The sequence below is a fragment of the Homarus americanus genome, unplaced genomic scaffold, assembly GCF_018991925.1.
Source record: "Homarus americanus isolate GMGI-L3 unplaced genomic scaffold, GMGI_Hamer_2.0 scaffold19117, whole genome shotgun sequence".
Taxonomy (NCBI): domain Eukaryota; kingdom Metazoa; phylum Arthropoda; class Malacostraca; order Decapoda; family Nephropidae; genus Homarus; species Homarus americanus.
Genome location: NW_024754704.1, coordinates 4,747,674 through 4,761,798, shown reverse-complemented (window position 1 = coordinate 4,761,798; position 14,125 = coordinate 4,747,674). Strand labels below are relative to the sequence as shown.

The 14,125-nt window shown below is 41.1% G+C and overlaps 1 protein-coding gene across 1 annotated transcript in view; it reads left to right on the top strand.

Annotated features, from left to right (window-relative positions):
- LOC121855972 (nephrin-like) overlaps positions 1-14,125 on the top strand; it is a 66,419-nt gene that overhangs the window by 34,674 nt on the left and 17,620 nt on the right. Inside the window, exons 12-13 of the mRNA XM_042351188.1 lie at positions 12,377-12,537; positions 12,686-12,824. Of these exons, the coding sequence (XP_042207122.1) occupies positions 12,377-12,537; positions 12,686-12,824 (300 nt within the window). The remainder of the gene's footprint in view (positions 1-12,376; positions 12,538-12,685; positions 12,825-14,125) is intronic.

Below are 14,125 nucleotides of genomic sequence, written 5' to 3'. Positions count from 1 at the left end.
AAGTAAGCCACTTCCCAATTTCACCCTATGTAACTTATCATCTCTGTTTATTATATATTTTCAGCCTCGTGACTGCTTAATAAACCGTTAATTACTATTAATATTATTATTATTACATACACTCTACCACTACTACTTTCCTGCCACTCAGAATCGAGTATGACGATCATCCAGCTATGAGACAATGATATGAGTTATTAAGGATTTCACCTTCGTTGGCGAATTTTAAGGTGACCAGCAGGGTCGTTCACAGGTGTTGCAGATGTGGATGGCCACATCTAATGCGGGAGGGGCGGCGCAAGCGTTTTCCAGCGTTGGCGCTCGTCTGCCTCAGTTTGCAGTCGGGCTAATTCGAAAGTATTGACACCTTCTTGTGTGGTGCTCCCCCAACTGTTATGGTGTGGAGCAATCGTCTCCTAGGTAAGGGGGGTCGATTTGGCACTTTTTCAGGTTTGTCTTAAGACGATCCTTATACCTTTTCAGTTGCCCTCCGGTGTTACGTTTACTATTCGATAGGTGACTGTAAAGTAGCTGCTTTGGCAGTCTACTGTCGCCCATGCGGGTAACATGGCCAGACCAACGTAGTTGTTCGTAGATAATAGTAGCCTGGATACTCATACAGTTGGTGTCAGCGAGAATACTGGCATTTGTTCTCCTGTCATCCCAGCGAACTCGGAGGATGAGCGTAGACTACTTTGGTGAAAGTTTTCAAGTGCCTTGAGTTGCCTCCTATATGTGACACATGTCTCACTGCCATATTGCAGGGTGGGGAGAGCCACTGCTCGCTATGCCTGTAACTTTATAGATAGTTTCAGTCACTACAGCTGAAGACACGGTTATGGAGTCTGCCAAAGGCTTGAGATGCACATCTGATCCGATGTTTAATCTCTTCATCGATGTCCGTGGTGGTGGACAGGTGGGCGCCGAGATATTGAAAGTGGGTAACATTAGAGAAAGTAGTATCGTTAAGCTGGGTGGATGGCGGAGGTGTGGCTAAACCAGGGGCATGCTGAAAGAGAATCAGAGTCTTATGTACCTTCACCTCATGGCCGAAGTTCATACGCATCTGCATAGGTGTTCAGGATCTCCTGTAGGTTGCGTTCAGTGTGAGCAACAAGGGTGAAGTCTTCTGCATACTGAAGTTCAGTAATGGAAGATGCTGACACCTTTGTTCTTGCCTGGAGTCGTCTTATGTTGAAAAGATCCTCCTTCACTCGGCACTCGATGTCCACCCCGCCGGCTAAATTGGCACTGGCACGAGTAAGGAAGGCGGCCAAGAAAATGAAAAAGAGAGTTGGTGTCAATACACACCCTTGTTTAACCCCTATTTGGATGGGAAAGAACTCATACTTGGTACCATTGTGAAGGACACTGCTGTTCATGCCATCATGGAGTTACCTCACAATGGCAATGAATTTTGGTGGGCAGCCAAAACGGCTGAGGTTCCCCCAGAAGGCTTCCCTGTTGACCGAGTCGAAGCCCTTGGTTAGGTCGATGAAGGCCATGTACAGGTCACGATAATGTTGTCTTCACTTTTCCTGTATCTGGTGGACAGCAAAGATCATGTCAGTGGTGCCACGTGATGGTCTAATGCCACATTGAGATTTTGGGAAGAAGTGTTCCGCATCAGGAACTAGCCTGTTTAGGAAGATATCGGGCGATAATCTTGCCAGCTATGGATTGCAGCGAGATCTCTCTGTAGTTGCCACAGTCTGACCGGTCTCCCTTGTTCTTATAAATATTGACGATGAAGGCATCTTCAAGGGCTTGAGGGATTTCCTCCTTTTCCCTCATATTCTTCAGGAGAGAGTGGAAACGACTAATAAGCAGAGGTCCTCCTGCTTTATCCACCTAAGAGGGAATTCCATCATGCCCTGATGGTTTGTAATTTTTCATCTCTTTGATGGCAGTACCTACCTCATCCACTGATGGAGGACAGCTAAGATGGGTCATATCTGGATGCGGAGTGACCTGCTGGGTAGTCAACACATCCACTTCAGTGTTTCGGTTGAGCAGCGAATGGTAGTGCTCTTTCCAGCGCTGAAGGACGTCTCCTTCGTCTTTAATTAGGGAGTTACTATCGCATGAGCGGAGGGGGTTGTGCCATGAGTGATTGGCCCATAAAATGTTTTAGTGGAACTGAAAGATTCGTGCATCTTGTGTTCATATGCAAGTCTTAGCGTTTCACATGCTCTATTTTTAAACCAGTCGTTCTTTAGTTTGCGAAGTTCGCCTTGGGCCACCGCTTTCTTCTTACGGAAGGTATCAGCTTTGGTCTGAGAACTGTGGGTTGTTCTGCCAGTCAGTTAAAGCAGCACGTTTATCATCGACGAGTCAGTTGATTTCCGGGTCATTTTCATCAAACCAGTCCTGGTGTATTCCTTCGGTCTGGCCGAGAGTCTCTCTGCAGGTTTTTGTCATGACAGCGTCGAGAATAGCCCGTTCGGCAGTGGGATTTGGGTTGTTTGTTGTCAGGTTGTTTATCAGCGCATGTGCTACTGCTGGATGCTCCAGACGCTTAGTGTTAAAACCTCATCTGGCGACTTGTTGCCTTCGCCGTTTTGGGGCGACCTGGAGTGAGAATTTGACTCTAATGAGCCGATAATCAGTGTTGCAGTGGTCTGAGCCACGCATTGCTCGGGTGATGACGACATTTCGGCAATCCCTTTCTCTGACAATGATGTAGTCAATGAGATGCCAATATTTGGATCAAGGGTGTTGTCACGAACCCTGGAATTTGTCGGCCTGCCTAAACAAGGTATTGGTGATAGTGAGGTTGTGTGCAGCACACTTGCTGAGGATGAGTAGGCCTTTGGGATTACACTTGCCTAGTCCATTTCTCCCTATGATTTCCTGCCAAATGTTAGCATCTTTGCCAACTCTGGCATTGAAGTCACCAAGGAGCACAACCTTATCTTCTCTGGGGATAGAGGTTAGCACTCTGTCAAGGTCGGCATAAAAGGCGGACGCACACACACACACAGTCTCCAAAATTGGGCCACCAACACCCACGTCACCATCAACCACACCAAAACCATGGTTATGCACATCAACCTCTCCTCCGACGTTGTCCCAACCCATTCCATTCCTTTAGGCCCCAACACACCCCAGGTTGTAGACTCCACTAAGCTCCTCGGCGTCACTATTGATAACAATCTAAATTGGAAAACACAAGTCAGTGAAGTTGTCAAATCCTCCAGTTTCTTTCTCCACCTCCGCCGACCCAAGTCCCCCAGAGTTCCTGCGCCTGAGCTCCTCAGTGTTTACTCAACATTCATACTTCCCAAGCTTACCTATGCCTCCCCTGCCTGGTCTTCCTCCCTAAATGCCACACAACGTAAACACTTATAAAAAGTGAAAAACAGTGCATGCAAAATTATTCTCTCCTCTTCCTACTCCACATATCAAGAACCGCTCAAAACACTGACCCTCTCGACTCTCTCTGACAATCACCACGACCTCATCTGCAAATTTGGTGAGAAGCTTCTGCACCATCCCTGACACCGGCTCCTACTACCACCCGAGATCCCTCGTCTGCGAATTTCTTTTCGACACTACAACCGTATCCAGCCCATACGAGCACGTACTGATCACTCTAAGAACAGTCCAGTCCCAACCATTGTAAAAATTATCAATAACTTTTAATCAACCAGTGTATTCACTCCCAGTCAATCTTACCTTTTTGCACTGTCACTATGTTGAAATGCCCTGTAGTATGACCTTCTCCCCACCTAGTTATTATATATCATATTTGTATCACATATGTTACTTTTATATTATTTGTCAGTCAAGAGAACCATTCCCCAATTACGTAACTGTATATTTTCAGCCTTCCGGCTACCATGCTCTTTCAATAAACCGTTAATAATTATTATTGTTATTATTATTATTATTATTATTATTATTATTATTATTATTATCACACACACACACACACACACACACACATAGGGTAAGGACGTGTGTAGTCGGCGCTGCCCGCTAACGAGGCCATGGTCTCTTGACCATGGAAACAGGTGCCAGCCTGGTCTGTCAGGCCCTCCCCTTCCCCATCTCCTCCTTCCAATCTGGATTTATCAACATCCTCCCACCAACTGTAGAGTACAAAGATTGATGATCAACCCCCAAGTGATATACAAAAGTGACAATTTCAACTCGAAAGAAAGAAACAAATGTTAGTAACAATTGTGCTTAGCGGTCAGTGTTGACCTGACCCTTGACGTGACACACCCAGCCCGCGGTACACTCGCCACCACCAACACTAGATGAGAACCCAAGAAACACTCCAAACTATACCAAGAGAGAAGTGAGGACTCCCTACTCCACCTAGGTGAGGAACTATGAGTTCCGAACTACATCACATGAGGAACAAGAACCGTCTCCAACACCCTGTGTGAGCTGGAGGATCTATCCCGACCACGTGGTGCATCTGCAGCTGTAGTGAGGTAGCGGCTTAACAGCCAGGCTTGGCGCCTACATCAGGTCACTAGAATGTCTACAAGACCAGCTCCCACAGTACATAAGAACATAAGAACATAAGAATGGAGAAAACTGCAGCGGGCCTATTGGCCCATACTGGGCAGTCCCGTTTACACCCAACCCCTATTGCTCATATAAGCATCCAACCTATGTTTGAAGCTATTCAGCGTATTCGAGCTAATGATGATATTTGGTAGCTTGTTCCATTCATCCACTACTCTGTTTCCAAACCAGTGTTTACCTATTTCATGCCTGAATCTAAATTTGTCTAATTTAAAACCATTGTTACGAGTTCGCTCCTGGTTGGATAGTTTGAGTACCTTTGTAATGTCCCCTTTGTTTAGCCCTGACTTCCACTTATACACCTCTATCAGGTCGCCCCTCGCTCTACGTCTCTCGAGGGAGTGCAAATTTAGATGCTTTAACCTGTCTCTATACTCAAGGTTCCAAATGCCCGGGATTAGTCTTGTCATTCTCCTCTGAATTCTTTCCAATGATTCTATATCCATTCTGAAATACGGTGACCAGAACTGAACTGCGTAATCCAGGTGTGGTCTCACAAGCGCAAGATACAGTTTTAGGATGACCTCGCTAGTCTTGTAACTAACACTCCTTTGTATGAACCCAAGTACTTTATCAGCCTTGTTATGAGCAAAAACACATTGTTTACTTGGCTTAAGGTTCCTACTTATCATTACTCCTAAATCTCTCTCGCAGTCGGATTTCTCTATGGCATCGTTGTTCATCTGGTATCTGGTTTCCCTGTTTACATCTCCTATACTGAGTACTTTACATTTGTCCACGTTGAATTTCATCTGCCATTTTTCAGACCATTCAAAAAATTTGTTTAGATCTTCCTGTAGTTTTGCTGAGCCCTCGTCAGATTTAATAACACGTCCTATTTTAGTGTCATCAGCAAATTTACTTATGTTGCTGTCTATGCCAATATCTATGTCATTTATGTATATAATCTATATATATAAAGTTGTAGTCTCTGTCTGTTTGTTCACGAACTCCTCCAAGGGTTTTGGAGATAGACCCCCATAGCCATATATATTCTGAAACTACATTACCCAGGGTATTTGGATAAGTATATTTCATTTTGATCAAAGGGGGTCCCCAAGGGGCACAAACCCCCACTGAAATTTTTTTCCCTTCGATTTAAATGAAATTTAAACCATACGTAAACAACCAGAAATGATGCCTATTCACAAAATATCAGCAAATTTCAATAATATTAAGACACCCTAATGGGGGCTAAACCCCCTATATTGAAAATTTTGGAAGCCCATAACTTGAGTATTGGAACCTCTATTATCCCGGGCTTTTTCTATTAATTAAACGTAAAACAACAACAAAAATTACCTTTCTTTTATAGAAAAATTTGGCAAATTTAGACATTTTATCTATGACAAAACATCACTAGAATTATGGCAAGAAAAATTATTAGTTAATGCCTCTACTTTTTTAACATTTTCATTTATTTATTTATTTTTCAGACATCCATTATGCCACGGAAAAGAAAGTCCAGTTATGCAAATACTCCACATGCACCAAAGATGAGGCTTCGTCGTCAATCTGAAAGCTGTGATGCAAGGGAAGAACGACTTTCTAGGCAAAGACAGAGGCAAACAGAGTCTCGGCAAAATGAAACCTTGGGTGAGCATCAAGAAAGACAGGAGCAAGATAGATTTCGCCATATAGTTGCAAGAAGAAATGAGTCTGAGGAAGAGAGACAACAGCGTTTGATTGCTGATACATTTCGCCATATGGTTGCAAGAAGAAATGAGTCTGAAGAAGAGAGACAACAGCGTTTGATTGCTGATAGAAACAGGTATCAAAATTTAAAACAACGTGAGATTCAAAATGCTAAACGTTCTGCATTACTGTATGACAAAAATGACCCATGTAACAAGGCTGCAATTGGAGAAATGACCAAACTTTGTCAGTGTGGCGCTAAGAAATTTGCTGTGGAAATGGAAAGGTTACACTGGATCAATTTCCACCCCTGCCTCAGTTATTTGAAGAACTGTTCACTGGGGAAAGTCAATTCAGCAAACACTTTTTGTCAAGACTCAGGGAGTACAACTCTCTGTTTGCCATGACCAGCTTTAGTCACAAAGATGCATCTGTCTAAGGTTGGAATCCATCTGTAAGAATCCAAGGTCAAATTTACCATCAACTTGGGTCACTGATGCCTCCTGAAGATAGAAGAGCAAGATACATTCAAGTTTACTTTTTGGACACTTTGGAAGATCAACTGAGAGCAAGAGGAGAGCATCAAAAGGTGAATGCTGATATATTGGAGAGAATTACAGCCTGGTTAAATGAAAATAATCATTATGTGAGGGAGCTAAAGACTGCGCTAGAGCAAGTACGGCAAGGAAACATAAATGACAAGAAAATTGTAATTTGGGAAAATAAGCGTGCCCAGGGAGAACATGCTCGGCGTTTTAATGCACCAACAGGGGCTGAAGTTGCAATTTTAATGTCAAATGAGCCTACAGAAAATAGAGATATTGTTCTTCAGTTGAAACAAGGTGGATTGAGGAGAATTTCAGAGCTACATCGATCCTATGATCCTTCGATGTATCCATTGTTTTTTCCATATGGAACAGACGGCTACCACATATATTTGCAAGGGAGAAATGGTCGGAAAGTCACACAGTTGCAGTTTTACTCTTTCCATATTATGTGCAGAGAAGGGAACTACCTCTTGCTTGGAAGGCGACTCTTCCAGCAATTCTTGGTGGATGCATACTGCAAAATAGAAACTGAAAGATTAAAGTTTTTGAGAAGAGAACAGCAAAGTCTCCGTGCTGAAAATTACTCAGATTTACGTGATAGTCTGCTTGCTGCTGATGGAGATCCAAATCAAGTTGGTCGTCGCATTGTGCTTCCAGCGACCTCTACTGGTGGTCCTCGATACCTTCATGAAAAAAGGTCAGATGCGATGGCCTTTGTGAGACATTACGGAAGAGCAGATTACTTTTTCACTATGACATGTAATCCACGTTGGCCCGAAATTGTTGACAATTTGGCTCCCGGACAAGAGAGTCATGATCGACCAGATATTGTTGCGAGAGTCTTCATATTAAAAGTGAAAAAGTTTATGGAACATATGAAGAAGGGAATATTTGGTACTTTGCAAGCATGGCTGTACACCATTGAGTACCAGAAGAGAGGTTTACCCCATGCACACTTTCTTTTCTGGATAGCTCCAGAGCACAAAATCAAAGCCGAAGAATATGATTTGGCAATTTCTGCAGAAATCCCTAAAAAAGAGCAAGATAAAGAACTCCATGATCTGGTCATGAAACACATGATCGATGGCCCATGTGGTCCCCTAAATGAAGGATCCCCATGTATGGTCGACAGAAAATGTTCTGTGCAAGGCGCGGGTAATTCGGCTAGTAAATAATAATAGTCCAAGTACTGAGCCATGGGGAACTCCACTTGTGACGTTGCTCCAATGGGACTTAGTGCCGTTAATGCTTACTCGTTGTTTCCAGTCCTGTAACCACGCCCTAATCCATTTAAGGATGTTACCTTTGATGCCATGAGCTTCTACCTTTCTAATTAGTCTTTCGTGGGGGACTCTGTCGAAGGCTTTGCTAAAGTCGAGATATACCACATCATAATTGTGCCCCTCGTCCACCGATTCGAAAACTGATGAAAAGAATGTTAATAGATTAGTTAGACATGAACGTCAGCTTGTGAAGCCATGCTGGGAATCATTGATCAATCAGTGCTTCTCCAGGTGATTTCAAATATAGTTTGAAATGATTACTTCCAGTAATTTGTCTACTATTGATGTTAGACTGATTGGGCGGTAGTTAGAGGATAGTGATCTATCCCCCTTCTTGAAAATCGGTATTACATTCACTATCCTCCAGGATTCTGGTACTACACCTGTTTTTAAGGACATGTTAAACAACTATGTTAAGGGCATACTAAGCTCTTCCTTACATTCCTTTAATACTCTGGCAAATATCTCATCGGGACCAGGTGACTTATTAGGCTTTAGTTTGTCTATTTGCTTACTAACATCGTTACTAGTCACTACTATCTCGCTTAATTTGTTTTCTTCACTATCTCTGAATAGAGTCGGTGCCTCGGGTATCATGTTTAAATTTTCGGTGGTGAAAACTGTTGAAAAATATTTATTAAAATTATTGCTCATTTCTCCGTCGTATTCAGTGAGCTCGCAGGTATCTGACCGTATTGGTCCAATCTTTTCTCGTGTTTTAGTTTGATACATTTGGTAGAATCCTTTGGGGTTTGTCTTTGCCTCCCTTGCAATCTTTACCTCATTATTCCTCTTGGCTTTCCTTATCTCGGTTTTAACCCTACTCGCCAATATCTTATAATAATCCTGGAGGTAAATTTCGCCACGATTTATCCTTCTACCTATAGCTTTCCTTTGGCCAATGATGTTCTTTAAATAATTATTTATCCATTTAGGGTCATTGTTGTCTGATCTGAGTTTTTTGTATGGTATGTTCTGCCTCTGTGCATTAAGTAACTCATTATTTAAATTGTCGTGGAACTCGGCAGTCTCAGATGTCGTTACCAGGTCCGAGTCATCTGTCAGGTTCACGGCCAAGCGCGACACCCTCTCTCTCAGCTGCCTCTTTAAACTGTCAAAGTTTGGCCTTCTGAAATCTGGTACTTTAGTGGAATTTTCCTTACATCTGCCCTGAAAATCAAACTGGAATCGACTTGATTTGTGATCCCTGTTTGCAAGTTCGTTCCCTACCTCGACATTGCTAATGAGGTTTTCTCTGTTCGATAGAACTAAATCGAGTATATTATTACCCCGTGTGGGTTCGGTTATATGTTGACTTAGGAAACAGTCCTGGATCATCTCGAGAAAATCCTCTGATTCTGAGTTACCCGTAAGGTCAGTCCAATCTATTTGGCCAAGGTTAAAGTCGCCTACTATACAGACTTTGTTGTGTATGGAAGCCCTGAGCAATTCATCCCAGATAAGTCGCTCATTGACTCTATCAAGATTGGGAGGTCTATATATTACTCTTGTGATTAATTTTTCCCTACCATCGCTTAATTCTATCCAAATTGTTTCTGTATTCCGCTCAGTTTTTAATTCCTTATTTATTTCACACTTCAGATTATCCCTAATATAGATTGCTACTCTGCCTCCTTTCTTGGTTTGCCTATCGATGTGGAACAATTTGTAACCAGCAATTTGGTATTCGACCGGCAACTCACGTGAGTCCAGGTTGATCCATGTTTCAGTGAATGCTATTATATCGATTTTTTCGGTGCATACCAAGGCCCTAATATCATCCATTTTGTTTCTCATACTTCTACTGTTCACGTAGTAGACATTTAAGTTAGTCGTGTTCTGAGTCCTCCCTTTACCGCGTTTAGTTTTAAACTCCCTGTTAAATTTAGTTTTGTCATCATTCCTAACACTATTTCCCTGTAATCTATTACTTTGTTTATCCGCTCCCACTGCAGTTTCCCCCACCCCCGTGACCATATGTTCCCCTAGCAGTTTAAAGACTTCGATATCCTTTGAACTGCCCCCTCTAGAGACCCAGCCAGGGTTGCCACCCCCTCCCGAGACAGGTGACCCCATCCCTAGCATAAAGGTCCCTTCTGCCGTAGAAGTTGTCCCAGTTGTCAATGAATGGGACCGATATTGACTTGCAATATCTGTCAAGACGGTCTTTGACATCAACCGCCCTTGACAACCATTCACTGCCAACTCTCCTTCTAGGCAGGACACCGCATTTGATAGGGATCCCTCCCTTAGACCTAATACGATCTATAGCTGCCTTGAACTTATCAAGAAGCTCCTCGCTCCTGCACCGGCCAATATCATTGCCTCCTGCACTGAGGCAGATAATGGGCTTGTTCCCATTACCAGATCTACAGTTAATCTATATGTTGACTCTCTGTTTCTTATATTTCTGTATTGAAAGCTTTTGTCAATCAAGTGACCAACTCCCCGATTTCACCATATGTAACTTATCAGCTCTGTTCATTGTATATTTTCAGCTTTCGGGCTGCCATGTTATCTTAATAATCCGTTAATTATTATTATTATTTTCTTTATTTTTACACACACACACATGACTGATATTGTCATGTGAAGATTATGTTGAGTTAAGTTAAGAATGTTGGTTCAGTTTAGATTCGTTTGGGTTGGATTAGAGTGGGTTTGTTTAGGTTAGGTGAGGTTAGGTTAAGTTAGGTTAGGTTAGGAAAGCTTGCATTAGATTTTGGTTAGGTTAATCATAAGGCGAAATAAGCTAGGAGTTAATCTTCAGATGACACACAAATATATCCTTTCTCCTTAATTACTGGGCCAGCTGATAGAAAATTTGGTGTGTTTGTAGCTGGTCAAGTGTTTGTTTTTATGTTTTTTTTTAGGGAGGGTTCTTTAAGGATTCTATGTATGGGGTCAACAGTTAAAAATCTATCGAGGTGATGGTCATTCCAAGTTTGACCAATTGATATGAAAGTTAGCACAAACACATCTTGTTATTGACCTTACATAATGATTTTTAATAGTAATACTAATACTAATAATAATAAAAGTGAAAACTGTGTACTTCTGGGTTATTTTACAAGGGTCAAAGTTCACCCCCCCCCCCCTTTCTTTTTAATTTGACAACAATATATGGGAGCGAGTAAAAAAAGAACTTTGTGCGTCTATTTAATTAATGAGTTTTGGATTTTTTTACCATATTACACAATGCATAAAACACTGGGTTTCTAGCTCATAACCTCCAGTTTGTGACGCTGATGAGTGTAGATATATTGCGTTTGCCTCTTGATGTCGGTGCTTTAAATTTCTATATGTTATAATACTGAAGGCGCTGCGGACGACACTGCGGGCCTCAGGTGTAAACAAATGGTTGAAGATTGGCCACCTTGACGTCACGGAAGAGGGGTTGGATTAAGTTAGGTAAGGTTTGGGTTAGGATCGATGAGAGTGGGTTAGGTTTGATTAGGTTAAGTTAGGTTATGATAGCCTTGGTTAAGTTAGGTTAAGTTAGCTTTGGTTAGGTTAGGTCAGCTTTGGTTAAGTAAGCTTTGGCTGAGTTACTATAAGTTAGCTTTCGTTAGGTTAGGTTAGATTACGTTAGGCTAGCATTTGGGTGGGTAATCTTATTTTAAAATCAACTATGGGCTAATCTCCAGGTCGTCTAAATAAATTATAATCCCGTTGAAATTGGTAATATGCGTATGAATATATAGAACGAAATCCAATAACATGCAACGAAAAGATAAGAAATAATTTTGAATAATGTCCTGGTATGAAGAGAATTAAGATAAAAAGTTATTGGTTTTATTCAACAATTTCTGTATTTTAAGGTTAAGAAGGATAAGACATCATATTTGTGTTATAGATAAGCTATAGATTACTGTACTTGAATTCATTATTGTTTTGTTTTCTGGATAAAGGATCATGATCTGTATAAACATGGGATTTAAGTCTTAGGATCTGAGTCATAATATTTGGTTTGTGTGTTAATAGTGTTTCTGAATGTTTACTTCGGACTTATTTTGTGTTTTTGTTCAGATTTATACTTTTTTGCGATAGTTTTTGTTTTCATTTACATTTATTAACAAAATAAGGTCTTGTTGACCCTGCATCCCATAACCACCACCACCATCACTCACCACTACCATCACCACTATTCACAACTACCTTCACTCATCACCACCACTCACCAACAATCACCACCACCAACCACCCACCACCACCACCAACCACCCATCAACCACCCACCCACCACCACGCATTACCACCATCACAACCAATCACCACCACTACTAATCACCACCAACATTATTCACCACCTTCATCACTCACCACCACCACTCACCACCACCCTAACCAGTAACCCTCCCCACACAGGTAAGCCAGACCCTTTACACAACTGCTCGGTGTATAACTTGTCGGTAACTGTGGTCAACGTGCGGTGTATGGCAGGCTTCGACGGTGGGCTGCCTCAAACCTTTATTCTGGAGCTGTATCATCCACGCACGAACACCCTGCTAGCTAACGCCACCAATTCGGTGAGTGAGAGAGAGAGAGAGAGCGTGTGTGAAGATGATAATGTGTGTGAAGAAATAAATATGACATATATCTCCCTGTCATGCTATACCATTCATGCAACACATATGACTAACCTTATCTCTACCCTCTCCTCCTCCGTGGTTGCAGGTACCGACATTCTCAGTGCCAGATCTGCCTGTGGGTGTGACAATGCGGGGTATTGTGTATTCCATCAATGCCAAGGGCGGCAGTGACAAGCTCTCTCTGCAGGTGTATACACTCAAAGACGTGGCTGAGAGACGCACAGGTGAGTTTTCCCTTCTTGATATTGGTGTGATTTCTTGGCTAGTTTTATCATGTGCAATTAATCGGTGGTCAGCCAAGGTGTAAAGTTAACGCTTATCCCCGAGCAGCTTAACTATGGACAGGTTTTAGAAACGGAAAGTGAATAAATTTTTTACGTTATTTATGCATACTAAGGTGTTCGAGCAAAATTGATTTCACGGGGGGGGGGTCGAAAACTGAAATTTGCTCAAAAATTCAGTACAGGTCGTCCTCGATACGCTGAATCAGGATCTGTGGTCGAAATGTTGAAATTTTGAACATTTGTTTTTCTAACAGTCCCTCGAATATTAAATTTAGATAATCAAGTGTCTAAATTTGTTTTTGACATATAATTCTCAGAGTTTCATCTTTTTGGCCAAGGATCGTTAACCTACACTGAGGTTACAAACAAAAATTCAACCCTCAAAATGCGAAAACTAATCAAGGAAGTTAGTGGTCAAAGTTTCAAATTCCAATGACTCTTATAACAATAAATTATCAGAATTTTTTTTAAACCACGAATACCTATACTGAGATTTTGATCAAAATAATTTTTTCTGACCCCCAAAAATTAATTTTCAAAATTTCAAATTTCAAACTACAGTGTGAAGTCACCGCTTACCTTCAACCACGTTCTTATGGATAAATAAATTTGAAAATGTATTTTCTTTCTGTTTCTAACAGTATAGTACTAAGTGTCCAGGGATAAGCGTCGACTCTACACCTTGGTTGATCACCGATTAATGGCCTGGATTGTATGGTTATAGAGAGATGGAGGAGAGATGGACCCAGCCAAGTTGACGGCTGGGAATTTTGAGGCCGCCAGTTTTGTGTCTTAAGAATGACGTGGACTGTACCCTTAGTTTTCGTCAGAAATATTTTAAAACAACTAATTTGCGTAGATCTCAGATCTATATGAACTAATATATATATTTATATATATATATATATATATATATATATATATATATATATATATATATATATATATATATATATATAATATATATATATATATATATATATATATATATATATATATATATATATATATATATATATATATATATATATATATATATATATATATGCAAGTAAATCACTGTAGGTGCGTGTGATCTAGGTATATATGATAACACCATATATATATATATATATATATATATATATATATATATATATATATATATATATATATATATATATAAAATCCCGAACCAGCACAAACACAATAAAATAAAAGGATTTTCCGTGACCGTGGAATAGCTAGTACCTGTGATTGGG